Raw genomic sequence first — 19,054 nt, 5'->3', positions numbered from 1 at the left:
TTTTTAATGAAAAATAATAAAATAGAAAATATCAGAGTGCATCGTACTCAATTCAGGTGAGTGAATGAGTGAACAAGTGAGTTTGTATATGTATGAATGTGAGTTTGTATACAAGTTCAAGATGTAAAATGGAATTCCAGTAAAAACGTTGAATACCACTGTTATCTTTTTTTCTTTTTAGGAGATGACAGATTGCTATGTTACCACAGAAAAGCACTGTGCAAACATGCATTCAACTTACTGATATATTTACTTTCACAGCATTCTCTCTACTTGGACTTCAATTATTTCCCTTTCTTTACCTGTTAAAAATTCACTGTTACTCTGACCACAAAATATTTTTGTTGTTCCTGATTGCAGATTAAGTTGATAGAATACACTTTGCCTTGAATAATTTTAAATATTTAAAAATTTTAATAACCAGGGTGACCCTATAATTTATTGTGCAATCCAGGACAATCGTGAGAGTGAAAGAGGCACTATACTCCGTCACTCTATTAATAACTTAGTAAATATATTGTGTTCTTAATACTGCCAGTATGAAAAAGATATCATTTAATTAAAATATTATTAAACACAAAAAAGCCAGCAGTTAAAATAAAAGTCCAAAAGCATTTAATATAAATTGTATGAAATTTCTAATTTTTAATGAAAATTAATAATGTTCTTATTAGACTGTATAAAAAATCAACCAGGAAAAAGAAATCTGTGTGGGCATGTAAAACAATCTGAAGAGAACAAAACCTGAAAAAGAAGTCTTCCAATAGTGCAGTCTATATTAACTGGAATAAATTCTTGAATAAGAAGTATGTCTTGAATTTGCAATGTAGGATATAAAGTAAACCCTTTAGAACTAGTCTCTTTAGATAAAAATCCACTAAAGAAAAAACCTCAGTAAAACAGCTTCATAAATGATTATCCACAACTGAAGGCACATGGAAATTATTAAACAATTCAGTTGAACCTGCCCAAAGAATGATAAACTAGGTCAGCGTTGGGCAAAATTTATACCTGTGAAGTTTATTCTTTCTTGACAATTGAACTCTGTTCCAAGTATGGCTACCTCTTCCATGTCTTTAATTCCAAAACTTTCCTACTTTCTTCATTATTTCCTTTTAGTTAAGTTAGGATTTATATCTGTGACCATATAAATTAGTTTGATGTTACACAGTTCTGGCATTTTAAGCATCATCTAATTCTTAAAAAAAAAAGAAAGATTTCTTAGGGCTCCAGAATCCCAGTTCTGTGTTCTTTACACTTTATTTTTATTTGGCATCTCCTCTTTCTTAGCTTTCCACCAGAGGAAGGCCCCATGGATGATAAACTTCAAGGGATATGTAACGCCTACATATATAAAACTTTTTATCTGTGGATAATAAGTGCCTGTTTCTGGGATGAGGCCCATAGTTTTCAAAGTCTCAAAAGGGTCAATAACCCCCCCAAAGATTGAGAACCATCATATTATAAGTATTTGAGTCATCAGTAAATAAATATTAGAGAAACAGAGGGGCATCCTTTTCCTTCTGTTCAGGCTGGCTGGAATATTTCTCTTTCTCAAAAAGCCACCAGTTCCCAGAGACGAGGCCAGGAGCTGGTGGTTTCTAAGAAGGCTTGGGAGTTTATTCCATCACAGGTAACCAAGCAGGCCTTTACCATTTCATCTAGGGATATCTAAGCTTTTTCTTCCGAAGTAGGCCACATAATTAACAATTCACATGAATCAAGTCTGCTTGAACTAGGAGCACAAAGGCTTTAGTTCTACTTATTTTCCCTTTATATTGTCTCAGTTTTGTGATATACTCAGATTAAGGTAAGTTTTTAAAAAAATGATTTTGTATTTTAGTCATCAAAACAGCATCTACATATTCTTGAAAACTAATGCCTTTTACTCATATGAATTGATGAATCCCTTATAATAACCCAGTGGAAACCTCCTGGCTAACAGGTTGGGACCATTGTTTTATACCAGTGAAACTGATAGGGAAGAAGAGAATTGGCATCTGGAGTTTATAAATATAATACAGAATTCTACACTTGGAAAACAAAAAACAATAAAGCCGATAAAAACTTCTTACTGCCATGAATAATCAGCAAAAATATCCTTTATGTAGCTCTACATTCTACACTTGGAAAACAAAAAACAATAAAGCCGATAAAAACTTCTTACTGCCATGAATAATCAGCAAAAATATCCTTTATGTAGCTCTACATTCTACACTTGGAAAACAAGAAACAATAAAGCTGATAAAAACTTCTTACTGCCACGAATAATCAGCAAAAATATCCTTTATGTAGCTCTACTGGTCAAGATGATTTTGAAAACAAGGGGAAAAGTTTCAGAATTTCCAAGGGAGCATGTGATTTTTATGTGTCTTAAAAGTGAGTAGGGGCTGTGGAAAAAAGCACCCTAGACTTTCTTCAGCTTTTCATTTCCCTTCTTTTTGCCCTAGGACTGCCTAACACACACTTCATATTTCCTAACACTTCTGATATTTTGGTTAGTATTTAATAACATTTTAAACATAGCCATCTCCTTTTCTGATGCCCATAAAAATGTATCCCCATTCATCTTATATTACTTTTTCCCCAACTAATGAAACTTTTTAGATGATAAAGAGTTCATGAGAATGCACCCCTGTTCAATGGAGGGTCATTATCTGTTAGTTATAAGCAATTAATACTATGTTTTGAAGGATTTTCATATGAGATAAAGGCATTTTTTTTAATGGACTACAAAATCTGGACTGGAGAGATCTACCTTATTGAGTATTTATGTAACGTGCCCAAATGGTCAGAATGGAACATTTTCTAAAGCCCGCTGAAATCTAATACAGCCCTAACCATTTCTTGGGTCCCTGCCCTTTCTTTTTTTTTTCTTTCTTTCTTTTTAATATTTTTTGGCCGTGCCATACAGCTTGCGGGATCTCAGTTCCCCGACCAGGGATTGAACCTGGGCCACAGGAGTGAAAGCCTGGAATCCTAACCACCAGGCCACCAGGGAACTCTCCCTTCCTTGCTCTTTCAAATTAGACTCTGCACCACAATGATCCTCACCTTGAACCCAACTTCATCTTAGGATTTTCAATTGCTTTCATCCTGTATGTGGTAGGTAATAGTGACTAAAAACAAAGATCTAGGGGTAAGACAGCCTTGATTTGAATTTCAAGTTTGCTACTATTAACTGCATAAGTTTGGACAACTTGCTTAAGTTCTCTAAAGCTCTAGTTTCCTATAAAATGCAAAGAATTGTAGTACTTACAACTGAAATGGTGGTGGTGAAGATTAAGTGTTATGCATGTTGGCTGCATAGCATAGTGCCTGACGCATAGAAGTGTTCAATACAAGTTAGTGGTTATGATAACAATAATGATGATTTCCGGTTTCTACAGTCTCTTATTTTCACTGCCTCCCTGCCTCTAATGTCTGCAATTACCTTCCAAGACTGATGAAGGCAGGAGTAACTGAAATGTCACAGTAGGAGGACTAATCCAGTAAAGTAAAACTCACTCTATTCCCCTCCTTTTAATATAAATGGTCAGCAGTCATCCCTGGTTATTGATATATAATGTCAAAGGATACAGCAAAGAAGCAGAAGAAAGAAAGACACTAGTGTGAATACAAGTGTTTCTTTGGTGGCAAGAACATATTGGATGTAAGCCATAGGAAGACATGAGGAAGAACAAAAAAGCTGGGTAAACAACAACTAGAAGAAAGCAGAAGGAAGTGATCTAAAAGAGCAAGAGAAATAAAAAGATTGGAAGGAGAATTTTAGGCAAAAGAATTTTATGTAGACCTATTTAGAAAAGAGAGAATATTTTAAGATGTGAGACATGGGATTTGCTAAAGCAGGGTAGCTTGAAAGGCTACAAACGAAAAGAGCAAGGCATTTTGTAGGGTTTAAGAAGCAGTATTACATATGAGTAAGCTAATAAAATTTTCACAAGCTAGCAGTATGAAGAGGTATCTGCAAGGTTGGGCTAACCAACCAAAAATAACACAGAAATGTGCATGTTAACATTTATGTGCACAGCTATATTTATTAATCCTAAATATAGTTTAGGGGCATTAAAAGAAAAATCTATTCAGTTGTCAACACGGGCCATTATTAAGGCCTGCCCCTTCAAAAAGTTGATCTATAGACTAATGAAGACTCATTAGTTTGCTTAGTTTTCTAATTTAGTTACATATTTGAAATTTCACTATAATTTCTTTGCCTAACGAAGCATTTCCCTAAGCTAGAACTACAATCTTTTTTACCAAAGAGAGGTGTCTTACTAGAATTTACTAAGAAAAATAAATTTAAAAATCAAAAATGGTATAATTTAAAAATCAATAAGAATAATGTAGACTCAAAAGTTCCACACCTCTATTAGGTTACCTTTTTCCTCAAATCAAGCCCTAAGAGCTAAATGAAAAAGAATAACTTGCTTAAAATTATATCCAACAGTTTACAAGTTGCTGAAATTTAACGTTTATTCAGACTCAACTGCTGCTTACAAAAGAAAGCTATAAATATCATCTGAACTAGCACCAGTCTGGTGAGAAAAAAAAGTGTATTGTATCAAACAGACTTGCTGTGTTATCTGTTCAAACATACCTGTACCAGTCAAAAGTCCAGCACTCTTCTTTCGTGCATAAGCGCGTAAGTGGTTGGACAGGCTAACAGCACTTGTAAACGTCGTATTGCAATGCACACATGTTCTAAGCTTCACAGGCATACCTATCATTCAAAAGAAAACTATAATCCAGTTCTCACTTCAAAAAGTGAAATTTTCTTAGGTAAAAGCGTGAAAAAAAGTACCACAATAAAGATGGTTTTAAAAAACGTTCATTGAATTAGCTTAAGATAAGGAGGGGAAATTAAGTCACCTATTATTAGTTTGTAGTTAGTATTTAGAGCCAACCCATGCTCTTTGGAAAGGTAGAAGGAGGAGTGTCTTGAACCCCTGAGCTCCTCTGGATTTAATACCTATTATCACTTTCTTGCAGATTTCTGTGTTACGCAGATCATTTCCTAAACCTAAAATACAATCCTATGATTTGAATAGCACAGTTCTGTTGAGAAGTTTCAAAGTTTACAACATTATCAATAAAAAAAAATTAAAAAGTCTAGTTGACAAAGTGGTAATTAAAGTGTTTTACCCACAAAACCTTAAAAGGCTCAATACTAAATTAGGCTTTCTGATGAAGGCTGGGAGAAAAGGTGGTAAAACACACCACTGAACAGCTGTTAGACACAACATTTTATTCAGGGCATTTTATGTTCATTACTCTGAATGCACAATCAATAATGAAAGTTAATGATTTGAAGTATTTTGCTAAAATCTTTGTGCTAAATAAAAGATCAACAAGCTAACATCTTAGTCATCACAGTAAACATGCTGAAACAATAAGAAACTCCTAACTTCTCAGACAACCCTCATGCCCCCAACATGTTTCAATTGGTTTCTTCAACATTATTGTGATAGCCACAAATATGCTTTCCCTCTCTGAAGTGTACTATATCTTGGCCAACATAGCTGACACATCTTCCTTACATTTTATCCCTCTGAAAAATGCTGAAAAGTTATCTTTGAAAGACTCTCTTCATACAAAAGAAAGAACCCTATTAACCAGAAGCTCATACAAGATAAATTGTTTTTCAGACCACTTAAAATACAAGGCAGTCTTTCCTCAAATCAACACTGCATTACAAATATTTGGAATACCCCAGTGTCTGCCCAAAGTAAACAAACCAACATTACAGTAATTTTATTCATTATTAATCCATTGACCAGTTACTTTTACCTTAAGATACATTCAACCCAGTGCTAAAATTATGAGATCATCTAAATTTATCTTCAACATTCTTAACCTCCAAAAGAAACCCATACAGACACAACATTTCTCTAGTCTAAAAGTATACACCAGACTTAGCAATACCAAATAAAGTATGGCAACTTTTTATCTGCCACATCATTTGCCAATACATACAAAATATTCCTTTGAAAAGGAAAAACTATGGGTGCATAACCACTAAGCTAAACCATCTGTTTTGTTCTATTAGAACACTATAGTAAAATCTAAAACCTCAAACAAATGTTTTATACTCACAACAGTCCTCCAAAAGCAAACTATCCCACAATACAATGACGAATTGAAGAGGGAGAAGTTTCTTTGGGTTAATCACAACACACAACAGACACCAATCCATTCAGTTTAAAGAGTCTGTTTTGTTTTACCCAAGCAGCAGGAAAACCGACAACTAAAATCTTGAAAATAGTATCACTTTGGAGCACTGGCAAAAAAAAATGACAGCCTTTTTAGTAACACTATGCTTCTAAACAACATCAACCTCCCATCCAAAGAACCATCCCCCGTCCATGACAAATTTTATTTTTACAGATCAGCTTTTTGTTTTTGCTTTTGTTCTCACCTTGCATTGTGACCAAGAGATGAGGCACAGAGAACTCAGTGCCGATGAATATCAACTGATGATTTATATAGAAATAACAGTATAACCAATCCTGCTCTGCAAAAAAGCAGCTTAAATAAAAGGATTCTGAAAAAGTATTTTTGACACATATTCCACTAAGGTAAACATTAACTGTGTTTAAATTATGTAAGATAGTCATAAATGTCCTCTTACCTGAGTGCATAGTGAAGTCCATTTTTTGTGGTTGGTACATCAATGGACTATCTTCATTTAGTGGAAGAACACATTTCTGAACAAATCTCTTTCTTGCAGTTTGATTATGGATCTTTTGAGGAGAAATAGAAGAATTCTTTTCTTCTCCCATCCTTTTATTTTTAAGCAGTTCTATCAGTGTAAGAGACTGATTCTTTTTTCCACTAGGCAGTTCTGGCTTTGTTTCATCATATTCATTTAAGAAACTCAGCCCTTCTTCCTCTGATGCAGACACTGATAAAGCTTCAGTCTTTAGGCCATTACGGTATGCTTCAAGAGGTATAACATTTTGAGATAGAAAGTCATCACTTGATGCAAGTTTTTGAGCTACAAATGGTCTAGGAATAATACGACGACTGTTCAATGCCTTTAAGATTTTTTCATATTTTTCTTCATTTTGCATCATCTCATTCAGAACACAGATTGGAGATTTGTGAGCATCCCACTTGGTCTTCCCAAGTCTTTTCAGGTGGCCTCTAACATGATTTGATAATCCAATTTTAGTATCAAACCAACCACCACAGAGCTGACAAGTGTGTTCAGAAGTGGTTTCAGACTTCTCTATAGCTAAAAAAAAAATTTTTAAGAGTAATATCAGAATTTTTAATAAATTGACCACCTTAAAACAAATTAACTCTGAAATATGAAATTATGTGATTCTAAAAAAGGCCAAATCTGAGCAAAACCTTCAAATCCTTTGAATTCGAATATGGACATATTAGCCCAAATTATCTGCATGAAAACTTACCTTTTCTAACTCGCTTAACAGGTGTTCCTGTGCCAGTTCTTTTGAAATGTTGCATTTTGTCACTCGTGGCTATTTGTTCTGGTGATACAACATGACGGGCTTCATAGCTTAATCCTGCTCTGTGAAGATGTCCCCGGACATGATTTGACAACCCAACGCCTGTTTCAAATGTTGCTGGGCAGTAAGGACACGATTTCTTCTCAAGAGACAAATCAGTCCAGTGAAAAACAGAACTATGCTTTGACAATGAAGTTTCTGCATTTTCTAAATGCTGAGGATCATGTATCTCATGCAAAAAGTTATTAGTTCCAGCATCTTCATAATATTCAAAATAAAAGCCATCGTTTTGATCATAACTAAGTGTAGCATTTTCTCCAGGCTCTTGACCTTCCACCTTGCTTTTAAATAGAGGGAATAGGTTTACATGTTCTTGATTAATATCATTATAGGTTTTATCTTCTATAGTCTGTGTAGTGTAGTCACCTAGCTCAACATTGTCCCAGGAACTTTCATCTTCTGTTTCATAGCTATCTTTCTTTTCAGCAGAATTAAGTTTTTGCAGAACGACAACGGTCATTTTATGCAAGAAATCTGGATAGCTATCCAAGTCTTCTCCTCCAACAGAACTTTGCTTCTTAGATTCCTTAACTACTCTCTTTACAGCTACACGCCTGTGGTCTCTGAAGCTTTCTGGCCTTTTGGTATCAGAGTTATGAGGGTCTGAAATAAAACTATTGTTGTGAGAATTACTTGATGATGAAAACAGATGTAAAGAATTTAACGAACTAGCTTCCTCTTTTTTGAAATGCAGAGGATATGATTCACCTGATTTTTTTATCATCCTGTAGTTTTCATATTTATGTCTATATAAATAGTTGCTATTTGCCTTGGCATTAGATTTTTCTTTTGCTGCCTGATGGAAATACTTAGGTTTTTGGTCAATGCTGCTTTTAATCATAACAGTCTTGTGAGGAGAATTGTTTTGATTGCACACATTTACACCTGACTGGGCAATGCTTTTCCGAGCTTTTTGTATTCTGTGTGGCCGCTTATGGAATTTTGAAAAATTACTTGATTGTGAGGATGATCCAAATGTTCGCTTTACATCTTGTTTTAAAGCAGAGTTCTTTGGAAATGTTGTTGACTGTTGTTTAGTTAATGGTTTAGGACTATCTGTATCTATAGGTTCTTCGATTATGTCGCTTTTTTTTTTATCAAGTCCAAGAGGACTGCCAAATGAATCAATGCATGATGATGAATGCAAGTACTCCATGTGTTTTTTTAAAATACTCCTGGCTGAAGTAGTAAAAGGACACATCTTACATATATAGGTAGCTGATTTTTTGGATGATCCTATAACGGGGTCCTTCATGAAAGTCTTTTTTTGCGTTTTTCTCTGGGCTACATCAGAACTGACAATAGGGCATTTTACCACTGCTCCATGGGCAATTCCTCGATGGCATTCCAATTCATTTTCTGTCACTGCCATAAAGTTACACTCTTCACAGCAGTAGTACCTTTTATCTTTTTCATGGGTTTTAGCATGTTGCACAAATGTTTTAGGGCAATTGGTACCAAACACACACTGAGGGCATTGTAATCGTGCACTTCTTCCTTCATCTTGAAGTTCTTTCAATTCACGAATTTCCTCCATCAATTTCTGTCTTCTTTCTTGGTGAATAATCATATGCTTTAGTAGCGAGTTCCGATCTCGAAATGTCCGTCCACATTCTCTACAAGCATATGGCCTTGGGACGTTAAGATGTCGAAAGTGACTATTTCCATCTAAATGATACATCATATGCCTGTGGAGATGCTTTTTCTCCCTAAAATTCACATTGCACTTTGTACAGGGGTAGAATGATGGCTCTTCGGTGCTGAAAGTAGCAGGTGACTCGGAATCACTTTCTTCACATTTCTTTTTTAAGGTATTTGAAAGAAAAGTGCCAGTATGAACAGGTGAACTGTCTTCTCCGCACTTATCTGGGTTATAAATTAGATGTTGAAAAGTATCCACAGATTCCAAGTCTTCATCGGTTGATTCAGGTTTCACTTTTGATAATGCATATTTCTGTGAGTCTATTGCTTGCAGTTCTTCATTCTGTTCCATAAAGTCTACTTCTAGCATTTTTGATTTATTGGGTACACAGTTAGAATCATTAAAGCAATCCTCAGTATAACGAGTTATCTTGCTTACATCCATTTTTCGCTTTCTCTTTTTTTCTAGACCTACTTTAGAGTGAACTGGAGCTTTATCCACTGTGTCTTCATTCGTCATAAGAAACTGAATGAACTCTTTTTGGGGATCCCAGTTTGTATCATTTTCTGACCTAAATTCATCTGTACCTGAGGAAATTCCTGTTAATGTGCTGACACAATCATCTTTTACCAATAAATCTTCACTATCTTCACCCACCTCTACTTGATTTATTAAAGTGCTATCTGACTTTATATTACTCCCTACTGAATTCTGAATGTCACAACCAATTGAAGCAGAGGTAGGTAGTTTTTTAATGGAATGGGTTGGATTCTTAGCATGTGCTACATCTGATAACAAAAATAAAACTTGGTGTTGACTTGCTTTCTGTGGTGTAGAGAGCTGAAGATCAGCTGCCACCTTCAAAGTTGAACAAGATTCTGTCGTTGGCTGATCCACAGGCTGTCCAGTGGTTAATGAAACACTGCCTTTATTCATATTGGAAGTCTTATTTAAGGGGTGTGAAACTGGTCCATTAACAGCAGCTCCTTTAGGCAAGATAAAGTTTTCACTAGAAACAGTAGGAGCACCAGCATGTATAAATAGAGTAGACTGGCCTCCACTTAAGGCTTTTTCAGATTTGTCCTTTGACAGTTCTTCAGGCAGAGTGAATGTATTGTTTTTCTGAAATGATGTTTGACAATCTTTTGGTTTATGAACTCCACTCTCTTTGTCTGAGATAAAACTGTTGTCATCTAGGAGTTCTTCTTTAGCACCAGTAATATCGGTGTTTATCTTCAAGTCATCCATATTGTTGGCAAGCCCATTTAACACATTTAGTCTAGAAAATGGAAAAAAAAATTTAGATTTGCATGAAAGAAAAAATATTATTAGAACGTATGGAGAGTTAAAAGTACACATTTTTAGTGGCTTAATTCTACTTTTTATACTAAGATCCCCAAAATTTTTCAAGGATGAAGAAACACTAAAAAATTGAAAGATTTTTAAAAGGTTGCAGTGGTTAATTTTTCCTTTGTGCTAGGCAACAACCCAAAACTGCATATATACAAAATGTAGGGCAAAGTACATAAAAAACACACACAGACACACACAATATAAATGAATATGCTACAGACTGAAAAAAATCTAAAATCTCATATACAGATTACTAATAAGAAAATTATCTCAGTTAAGTAGATTTATTAAGGGACATTCTACACTAGAGAATAATGTAAATTGTTAAATATTGCAGAAAAGTAAAAGTTTTGTCACTTAAAAGTCCATTCCCAGAGGAAGGTAACAAATTACCAGTCAGTAGAGAAGCTTACTTGAATGTACAATGTGCTATCAACATCAATGGCTAATGTATGAAACAGCATTTTTTATTTAAAATAAGACTGCTTTGCTCTCAGTGTTTCACATTCTCCTAAAATTCGACTAATTTAAAAAATGTTTTATTCACTGGGTTTCATTCATTGCTTATATAAAGTATCCTTCATTCTAAATTAGTAAAGTTAAAATTAATGAAGTTCCATGTTTCTTTAAACTTTCATAACCTGGATCCCCAAATTCTAGGCATTCCCTACAGGCAGTTATCCTATTTATGATCTGACAGTCTACTGCAATAACCTAAAATTTTTTACTCTACTCTGAAACATCATAAATATACGTTAAGTTTTTAGGTTATTTCATATAAAATGTGGACAATATTTTTCTAGGCATTTTTGATAAAATATTTAATCATTATGAGAAGACAGCAGGATATTTTAAAAGGAAAGGAGACTTCTGAAAGTTTGGAAAACATACATACCATGGCTATAATTATTGCCCCTACTATGAAGAGTTTCCTTGTACCCTGTTCTTATTTTGCTCTTAGAAATGGCCACATTATACAGGAGTTGCCTATCTTCTTGGAAGAATGTAAGCTCTTTGAGAGCAGGGATAGTGACCTAGTCACCTTCATACCCCTAGAACCTAACAGGATGCTTGGCATAAGTGCTCAGGCAATATTTGTTGAATAAAGGACTAATGTGGTGAATGAATAAAAACACAACTGCAAAATCAAAACAAAAGTTCCTAAAGTATAAGAAGAAAAACAGTTTTCTTCCTATGAAATTCGGATATCTCATTCAAATAATGCAAATTCCATCATGGTTCTGATTTCTTAACTCAGCAGTTTTAGCAACGCCTTCAAAATATACAATAATCCTCAAGTGCGATTTAAAGAACCCACTATTTGGCAGCCCCATGTATTTAATTATTCGAAGTACTGACATAAAATTCCACATTTCTTTTCCTTTCGTACATAGTATCAAGTACAGTTTATTCATTCTCCAAATGTTTACTGAGCCCTTTCTATGTGCCAGGCATTGCTCTAGTAGCAGGGATTCAGTAGGGAACATGACAGACATAGTTCCTGCTCTCAGATAAAGAATAAGGTCTTCCATTTTTCTTTTACAGTATTTTAAATTTGTATAACAAGTAATATCATTTTAGAACAGCAGGAATTTACAATTGCTATTTAGAAATTAAAACATTTGCAATAAAGTTATTTCTAATATCTTTTATGGTACCAAGTACATACTTTGTAAAACATTAAATCCAGTTAAATAAAAGAATTGCTTCTAATTATTTTCTTCTTATTTCACAACTTAGAGCAGCACTTATAAATATGATCTTATTCTTTCCACAAGATGTGTTCCTTAATACAACAAATATTACAAGTAAATATTATAAATATCCTTCTTTGGCATTATTATTTATACCAACAATTATTTTTCTGCCCGTCATAGGTCTTAGAATTCTGTTTTGAGATTGGCAAATTTCCACAGAAATAAAAATAGACTTCAAATAACATCATATTCAATGATATCACTCCAAAATGGTGCTAATGCAGCACCCAGCAGGAGTCTCTACATCACATACAGGCAAGTTAAAAATGGGCAGCACATAAACATGTGTTAGGAAGGAGTGTGCAAACGTCAATGAAAAGAAAAGCAAACCTTGATGCTATACTATTACCCATTCCTGACATTTCTAATTAAGTTAGGTAGAAAAAGTAAAATGTCCAAATAGGAACAACCTCATAAATCAGAAATGGATGACAGATTTTTAAAAAAAAACTAGCCTGAAAAACATTTACTTTCTTTTCCTACTTATTATATTTGCAGAGGTAGACAAATATATGCTCAATCTGAAAGCCTATATTAGCTTTTCTCAACAGGAAGCAACATTGCTAACGAAGTGGTAAATTCAGTGTTAATGAGTGGCTTCACTGTTACCACCTCAGAGGTAAAACCTTCCATGTTCCATGTTCCACCCATCTGTTCTGGTGTTAGAGGTTCAGAGATGGAACAGACGCTTCCCATTTAAAGCAATTTCGTTGGTACCCCCTGAACAGCAGGGTGACAAACTATGAGAATATCATGTCAGCTTGGAGATTGCATCCTCATTACCAGAATGGCTTTATAAAAGCCTTCCATAAGTTCAAAGTTTGAAGATATCAAAGGGTTTTGCTCAAAAACATAGAAAGAATAACAGATTTTTAAATATGCAAAGCACATGTAGTAAAAAGAAAAACAGAAGATCAAATTAAATATTGTGAAAATATAAAATGAGGTCTTTAACAATCAAACTTTTCCTTTACATCTACATAGTGAAATACACCTTACTTGCCTCCAAATTGACTATCTCTGCTCTGAAAAATTTTTATTAGCACATTAATATTAAAAATATACTGTATCAGTTTAAAAATATGCTACAAGAAATTGAATCAGTAAGCTAGTATTTTAGCAACAATAAAAAATACTCCTGGCTTAATTTTCAGAATATATTTCTATAAACGAAAATGTCCAAGATACATTTTTTCTTAACAGTATTCAAGACCCAGAGCTATTGCATTGAGATACAATATAGAACAATGGATCATCAAAATGTGTTGCACTGACCCAGAATTTTGACATAAAAAATTATTTCCCTACATTCAGTATGTTTATGGAGTATCCAGGCAAGAAAGCATTTGACTTATAAGTTAATTTCACACTGTCTCAAACAGTTTTTTCAACCACCTTTATATAGTTAAATATATATAACAGAGTCATAAATACTAGGTTTTGTGAATATAACAAAGGAAGGGGCATATTTGAAGGTAGGCATTATTCATTAAGTTTAAAAAGGAAAAACTAATGAATTAAAATAAACAAATTAATGTTATATTGTTTGGCCTCTCTAAATTTCAATGAAATTGCTGTTATCAATTAGGATCTTTTTATTAAATGTTTAGATACTATCACTGTGTCCTCCTCCATGTAATCATATAACCACAATTTTTCTATTAACTGAATTTTAAAATGTTCTTTAAAAAAGTTCACATACTTTATAAAAAGCTGCAAATGGAATTTTAAATCTACATAAAACATATTTCAGGTTCTGGAAAATCATAATGAGTTCTACAGCTATAACTGCCTGTAGTTATATACTGTGAGCATTAAAAAAAGTACAAAGGTCAGATCTGTCTTCAAGATGACATCATCACTTATATGCCTCAAGCTAGACTTATTGTCTCAGAAATCTCAAACATCAGTATTTTTGCAAACTATCAGCACTTGCTATAACACCCTCACCACACTACATCTTGAGGTTACTACAGAAGAAATGAGGTGATAATTGCATATTAACATAATTATTCTGTAATCCCTGTGAGCAAGCTTCCTAGGTCACTCAGTAATTCAGATTAGATACAACCTTCCTGTCACCAAATCTATGCTGTCCACTTCCTGTTCATGAATAATTCTTTTCTGATAGAAAATTGGCTTAATTTCATTTTTTTATGTACATTATTCATTGTATTTATTGCAAGTAGGTTAATATTTTGTGGGTACTTATTACATAATATCGACCTCTGTCATGTAGTATAATTTCACAAAAAATATAGTACAATTTGCCCTCACTCTACATTAGTTCATTAATAACTATATTGCATAGCTATAAATAAATTATAATGTTGCCCACTAGCTGAGTTACAGTTAGGATCTGTCAGATTTTCACAAACCCCATGTTCATTTAAATTATCCTTGAAAACACACGACAACTTCAATTAATCATATTTTGAGATTGGTTCAAGAAGAGAAAACCATTCACAACTGTCATTCTAATTGCAAAAAATAACCTTAATTAACTGAAATATTACATCTAAAATTACTTCAGTATTTAAGCATATATATACTATACACAATGTACAAATATATATACCTGTCTCACCTAGCATACAATGCAAGTGAAGACAGAGTATACCATATATAACGATATCATCCAGGTAGTATCCTAAGCTGTATGTCACACTGACAGGAAACTCTAAAAAAATACTGAACATTTGTAAGGGTACCTAGCATATAACATGAAGAATGAAGAGAAAACCTGGCAAGTTTAATCCAACAATTAGCCAATGCAATTAGCAATCTTCAAATGTTTGAAGGTTTGGCATACAGAAGCAAAAACATATAATCAATATGTTTGAATCATAAAGATGTGGATTTTATCTCAAGATTAAGAAAAACTAGAAACAGGAAACATTCAGCATTTCAATGGGTTGTCTTACCCAAGAGTGAACTGAATGGCTCAGCAGGTTGGACTATTTGTCAGAACACTGTAGAAGGAAATACGGCACTGGAGATTGGATAAGATGATTTCTAAGGTCCTTTCTCATATGTACTATGTATGTTTGATGTTTGGTTATTACACTATTAACATTATTTGAAATAATGAGCTAAAAACAGAAGTTAAATTTATACTATTGAACTTTAAAAATATTCTCTAAATTCAAAATTACCTGAAATAATCCTTTAGTTGTAATATTTGATAAGCTAATTCTTGAACAATGAAATATGGCACTAAATGACTAACACACTGAGGTCATAGAGCTATATGCATCCCGAAAACTCGATGTACAGAGGTTTTTTCTATTGGCAACACCAAAAATAAAAAATAGCAGGAACATAATGCTTTCTTGCCAGCAGCATGTGGCACTGCCATGACAAACTAATGATCTAATTGTACCACCTACCACCAAATTACATTGAACTTGTTGAATAGTTTTGTTCCTGATGCCATGTATTATCCTCATTATTTAATAGAAAGATGTTACAAACAGTAGGGTACTAGCTCATAAATAACGTAATAACTCAAAGCAATTCTTGTTGAAAAATACACTAAATATTACACATAGTTTGACACATCTCAAGAAGCTGCTATACGGCAAACTGAAGCAGGTAATGCAAGGAGGATAAAAGAAGGGGGCCCACAAAGGCATAACTTTAACAACCTGGCAAAATCATATAATAATGAGAAGCAATAGTAGTAGAAAAACAAATGGACATTTATTAATAAAAGGTTAATTTCCTAATGAAGAACTTTGCAATTGGAAGAGGCAAGGTAAAAAACTGCAGCTGCAACCAAAGGAGAGTGCTAAGTCATATTCAGCACGGAATGACTGACTGTTGTGTTGTTTATGCTTTCATATAGTCAGAACAAGATAAGTGACCATCTCAGTTTTGACAGGGTAAATGACACACATATGCACATAGCTCCAACAAGAACAATTCATGTCTTTAAAAATTAAAATGCGTGATAACTTCCTTCATAGGACTTTCAAACCAATCAAACTTTTGACCACAATTTTATAATTAACATGAATCAAAAATGTGTCAATTCCACACTACAGAGGTACTGTGTCAACTCTGCCCTCCACCAAAAGAGTATTAAACTGCCATAAATTATTATTTTACTTTGGGTCTTTGTGTTCTTCAGTTTATGATGAGTTTGCTGTTTCTGCTTAATTTTGAGATATTTATTAACCCACCACGTACAGTAAGCGCAAAAGAAGTACAAGTGTTAGAAGTCCTAGGAAGACAAAACGTATAATTATATTAGAAGTGAAAATAGAGATAATAATACCCAAAGTGGTAAGATAAATATTATATATGCATATGGAATGAACTGCTTCAGAGAAGAAATAATTCTTACGGGCAAAGAGAAATTCACCATTAAAACATTACTGTGCCTATACACTTGACAATAATCAGCAAGAAACAAGGAATACGAGAAAGGAAATTTTTGAGTACAGAATCAGTACCAATGTCAGATGTCTTTTTGCCTAGTGGTTATTCAGGGAAGGCTAGGAATTTGTTCAAGAACTCAAAAATTTACAATGTTCTAAGTGCTACTGATGTAACTTCTGCCCCAGACATATGCGATTCCATAGGATCAAGGTCCATTAGAATAAGCACATCAAAGTTAGTGACATGACTGCAAATGCAAACAATTGTGGCTTTGAAAGAATTCTTTACAACAGTCGAAGAGCTAATTTGTGCTTTAATATACAGCCTGGAACATAAGAAATGTTATGCTGGTTTCTTTCTACACTCAAACAATTTTGATAACAAATTCAGAGTTTCACATATTCAACTGTATGTATTTAAAAATAAAAACTTTTGTAGATCTCAATGGTTACGGTAAAATTCTCATTATAAATGTTCCATTAATTCATTTGCCAATCATATATTAATTAATCATATTTAGGAAACACAAAATTGTTATGGTCTAATGGGAAGTAAACAAGAACATTCTCACATCTGGAGAATAAATTATTTCCCTAAATTACAATTTCATTTTATTGAAAGTGGGGTTCAGATCACATACAAAAAATTCTGTAATTAACCTTTCACCTATATTATACATTTAAACTCTATTAAGTAAATTCAAATTTATATATATTTAGATGGGAAAGTGGGACACTTTCATTGAGAACTAGAAAAACCAAAAAACCCAGAAGTTTTATTTTCTATAAAATAATATATTTATTAAACATGAATTCTCTTACTGATATTACCATTTACTCAACTTTTCTTCTTTCCTTTCTCTAAAATCAGCCTACAAAATTCCAATTATCTTCTGAGAAAAATATTCCAAGGTAATCACTACTCTATAATTATCTTCATTTAGGATGGTAAAAAATTCAAATATAAGAAATTTGCTTTCCTTAAAACAAAGTATGCATCTCTCTCATATCACTGTCCTTTAAAAAAAAGAATTATTTTTGTAAAGGCAAATCACAAACCAGCCACTGCATTTTTTCTGCTTTTACATTTGACCTAACAAGTTTTTACTTACTGCATGTTCAATTCTGGAGTTTTAATTATAAAACCAGAAGCATTTATTTATTGTGAATTTAAGTAATTACAAAATTTCACCAAAATGTTACAGAAAACACTACATTATATTTAGAAAATGCAAGTACTTATTGATAATCAAATGTAGAGTTCCCTGGTGGTTTAGTGGTTTGGATTCCGTGCTCTCACTGCCACGGCCTGGGTTCAATCCCTGGTGGGGGAACTGAGATCCTGCAAGCCGCAGAATTTCTTTCAGGTTTACTCATATGGAGAGAGACTGAGGTCATGGTCAAGAGTAGCAATTCTGAACCATGAGAGACAGAATGCTTGGTTTCCATATTACCAAATCCATAAAACCAAAATGTTATCAATAGCACATTACTGTTTTATAAAAGGAGACTGAAGCATATTAACATTGAGATACTTCATGGAAAATTTTAATTATTCATAACGCTAACTATCTAAATGGTATTGTTGGTAGTTTTTTTGTTTTTTAACTGTACTGCTATCTGAGGAAGACTATATAGGACACATAAGTATAAAAAACTGCTATCAATAAAAAGCAATACATTATTTCCCCAGTGAGTAATATGAATTATACAGTCTACAGTTCAGAGGAAGTAGAAGGTCCTATAAAATACCATGGCTAAGAAAAGCCTCACAGAAAAGAGAGGGTTTTAGATCAATTTTATAGTGCAGTGCCAAGACAATCACTCTTTGGAGGCAGACCTACCTGGGTTTGAGAAATAGCTCCACAACGTCTAGCTTATTAGGACAAAGTTACTCCACTTTCCTTCAACTTCAAGTTGCTTCATCAATAAAATAAGAGTGGAACCTTCTTATAGGATTGTAAGGATTAAATAAGACAATGTACATAAAACATGTAGCAAAGGGCCTGTTATTTAGTAATTACTCATTAAGTGTTCACTCCCCATGACCCTTGCCATTAACTTGCTTCATGTACAGAATGATGACACTGAATTTGTGCACTGCTCCTAATGATAATAGAGACCCTCCCTTACAAGCAGAAACGCATTCTGGGAGGAGATACCTGAGAACTTACACTACTCCCAGGGTATAATAAACAGGATAAATGAGCAGAAGCTAAAGAGCCATAGGAAGAAGCATATCTTAAGAGTTGCTGGTTCTAGAACAATACCAGTCTTGTGGGGATAAGGCAGGGCTTTACTATTCAATAAGCAATAAAGAGGGGAATTACAGTGCATGACCCAGTGCTCTAAGGAAAAAAAGACGTGAAGTGGCCACTCAGGATTCAA

The 19,054-nt window shown here is 33.7% G+C and overlaps 1 protein-coding gene across 15 annotated transcripts in view; it reads right to left on the bottom strand.

Moving 5' to 3' along the window:
• The window catches only part of ZNF644 (zinc finger protein 644), a 116,493-nt gene that overhangs the window by 11,741 nt on the left and 85,698 nt on the right, over positions 1–19,054 (bottom strand). For 10 of the 15 annotated variants that reach the window (XM_081224083.1, XM_081224082.1, XM_081224091.1 and 7 more), the window contains 2 exons: positions 7,416–10,453; positions 6,629–7,234 (listed from right to left, as the gene is read on the bottom strand). The exons of 4 other annotated variants lie outside the window; for them this stretch is intronic. In XM_081224083.1, coding sequence (XP_081080209.1) covers positions 6,629–7,234; positions 7,416–10,422 — 3,613 coding nt within the window. In that variant the 5' untranslated portion in view covers positions 10,423–10,453. Of the gene's footprint in view, positions 1–4,597; positions 4,721–6,628; positions 7,235–7,415; positions 10,454–19,054 lie in introns of all 15 variants that reach the window. One more of the 15 variants, XM_081224088.1, reaches the window with a different exon arrangement.

This window comes from Mesoplodon bidens (genome assembly GCF_964165515.1).
Source record: "Mesoplodon bidens genome assembly, chromosome: 2".
Lineage (NCBI taxonomy): Eukaryota > Metazoa > Chordata > Mammalia > Artiodactyla > Ziphiidae > Mesoplodon > Mesoplodon bidens.
This window is presented reverse-complemented; position numbering and strand designations above follow the sequence as displayed.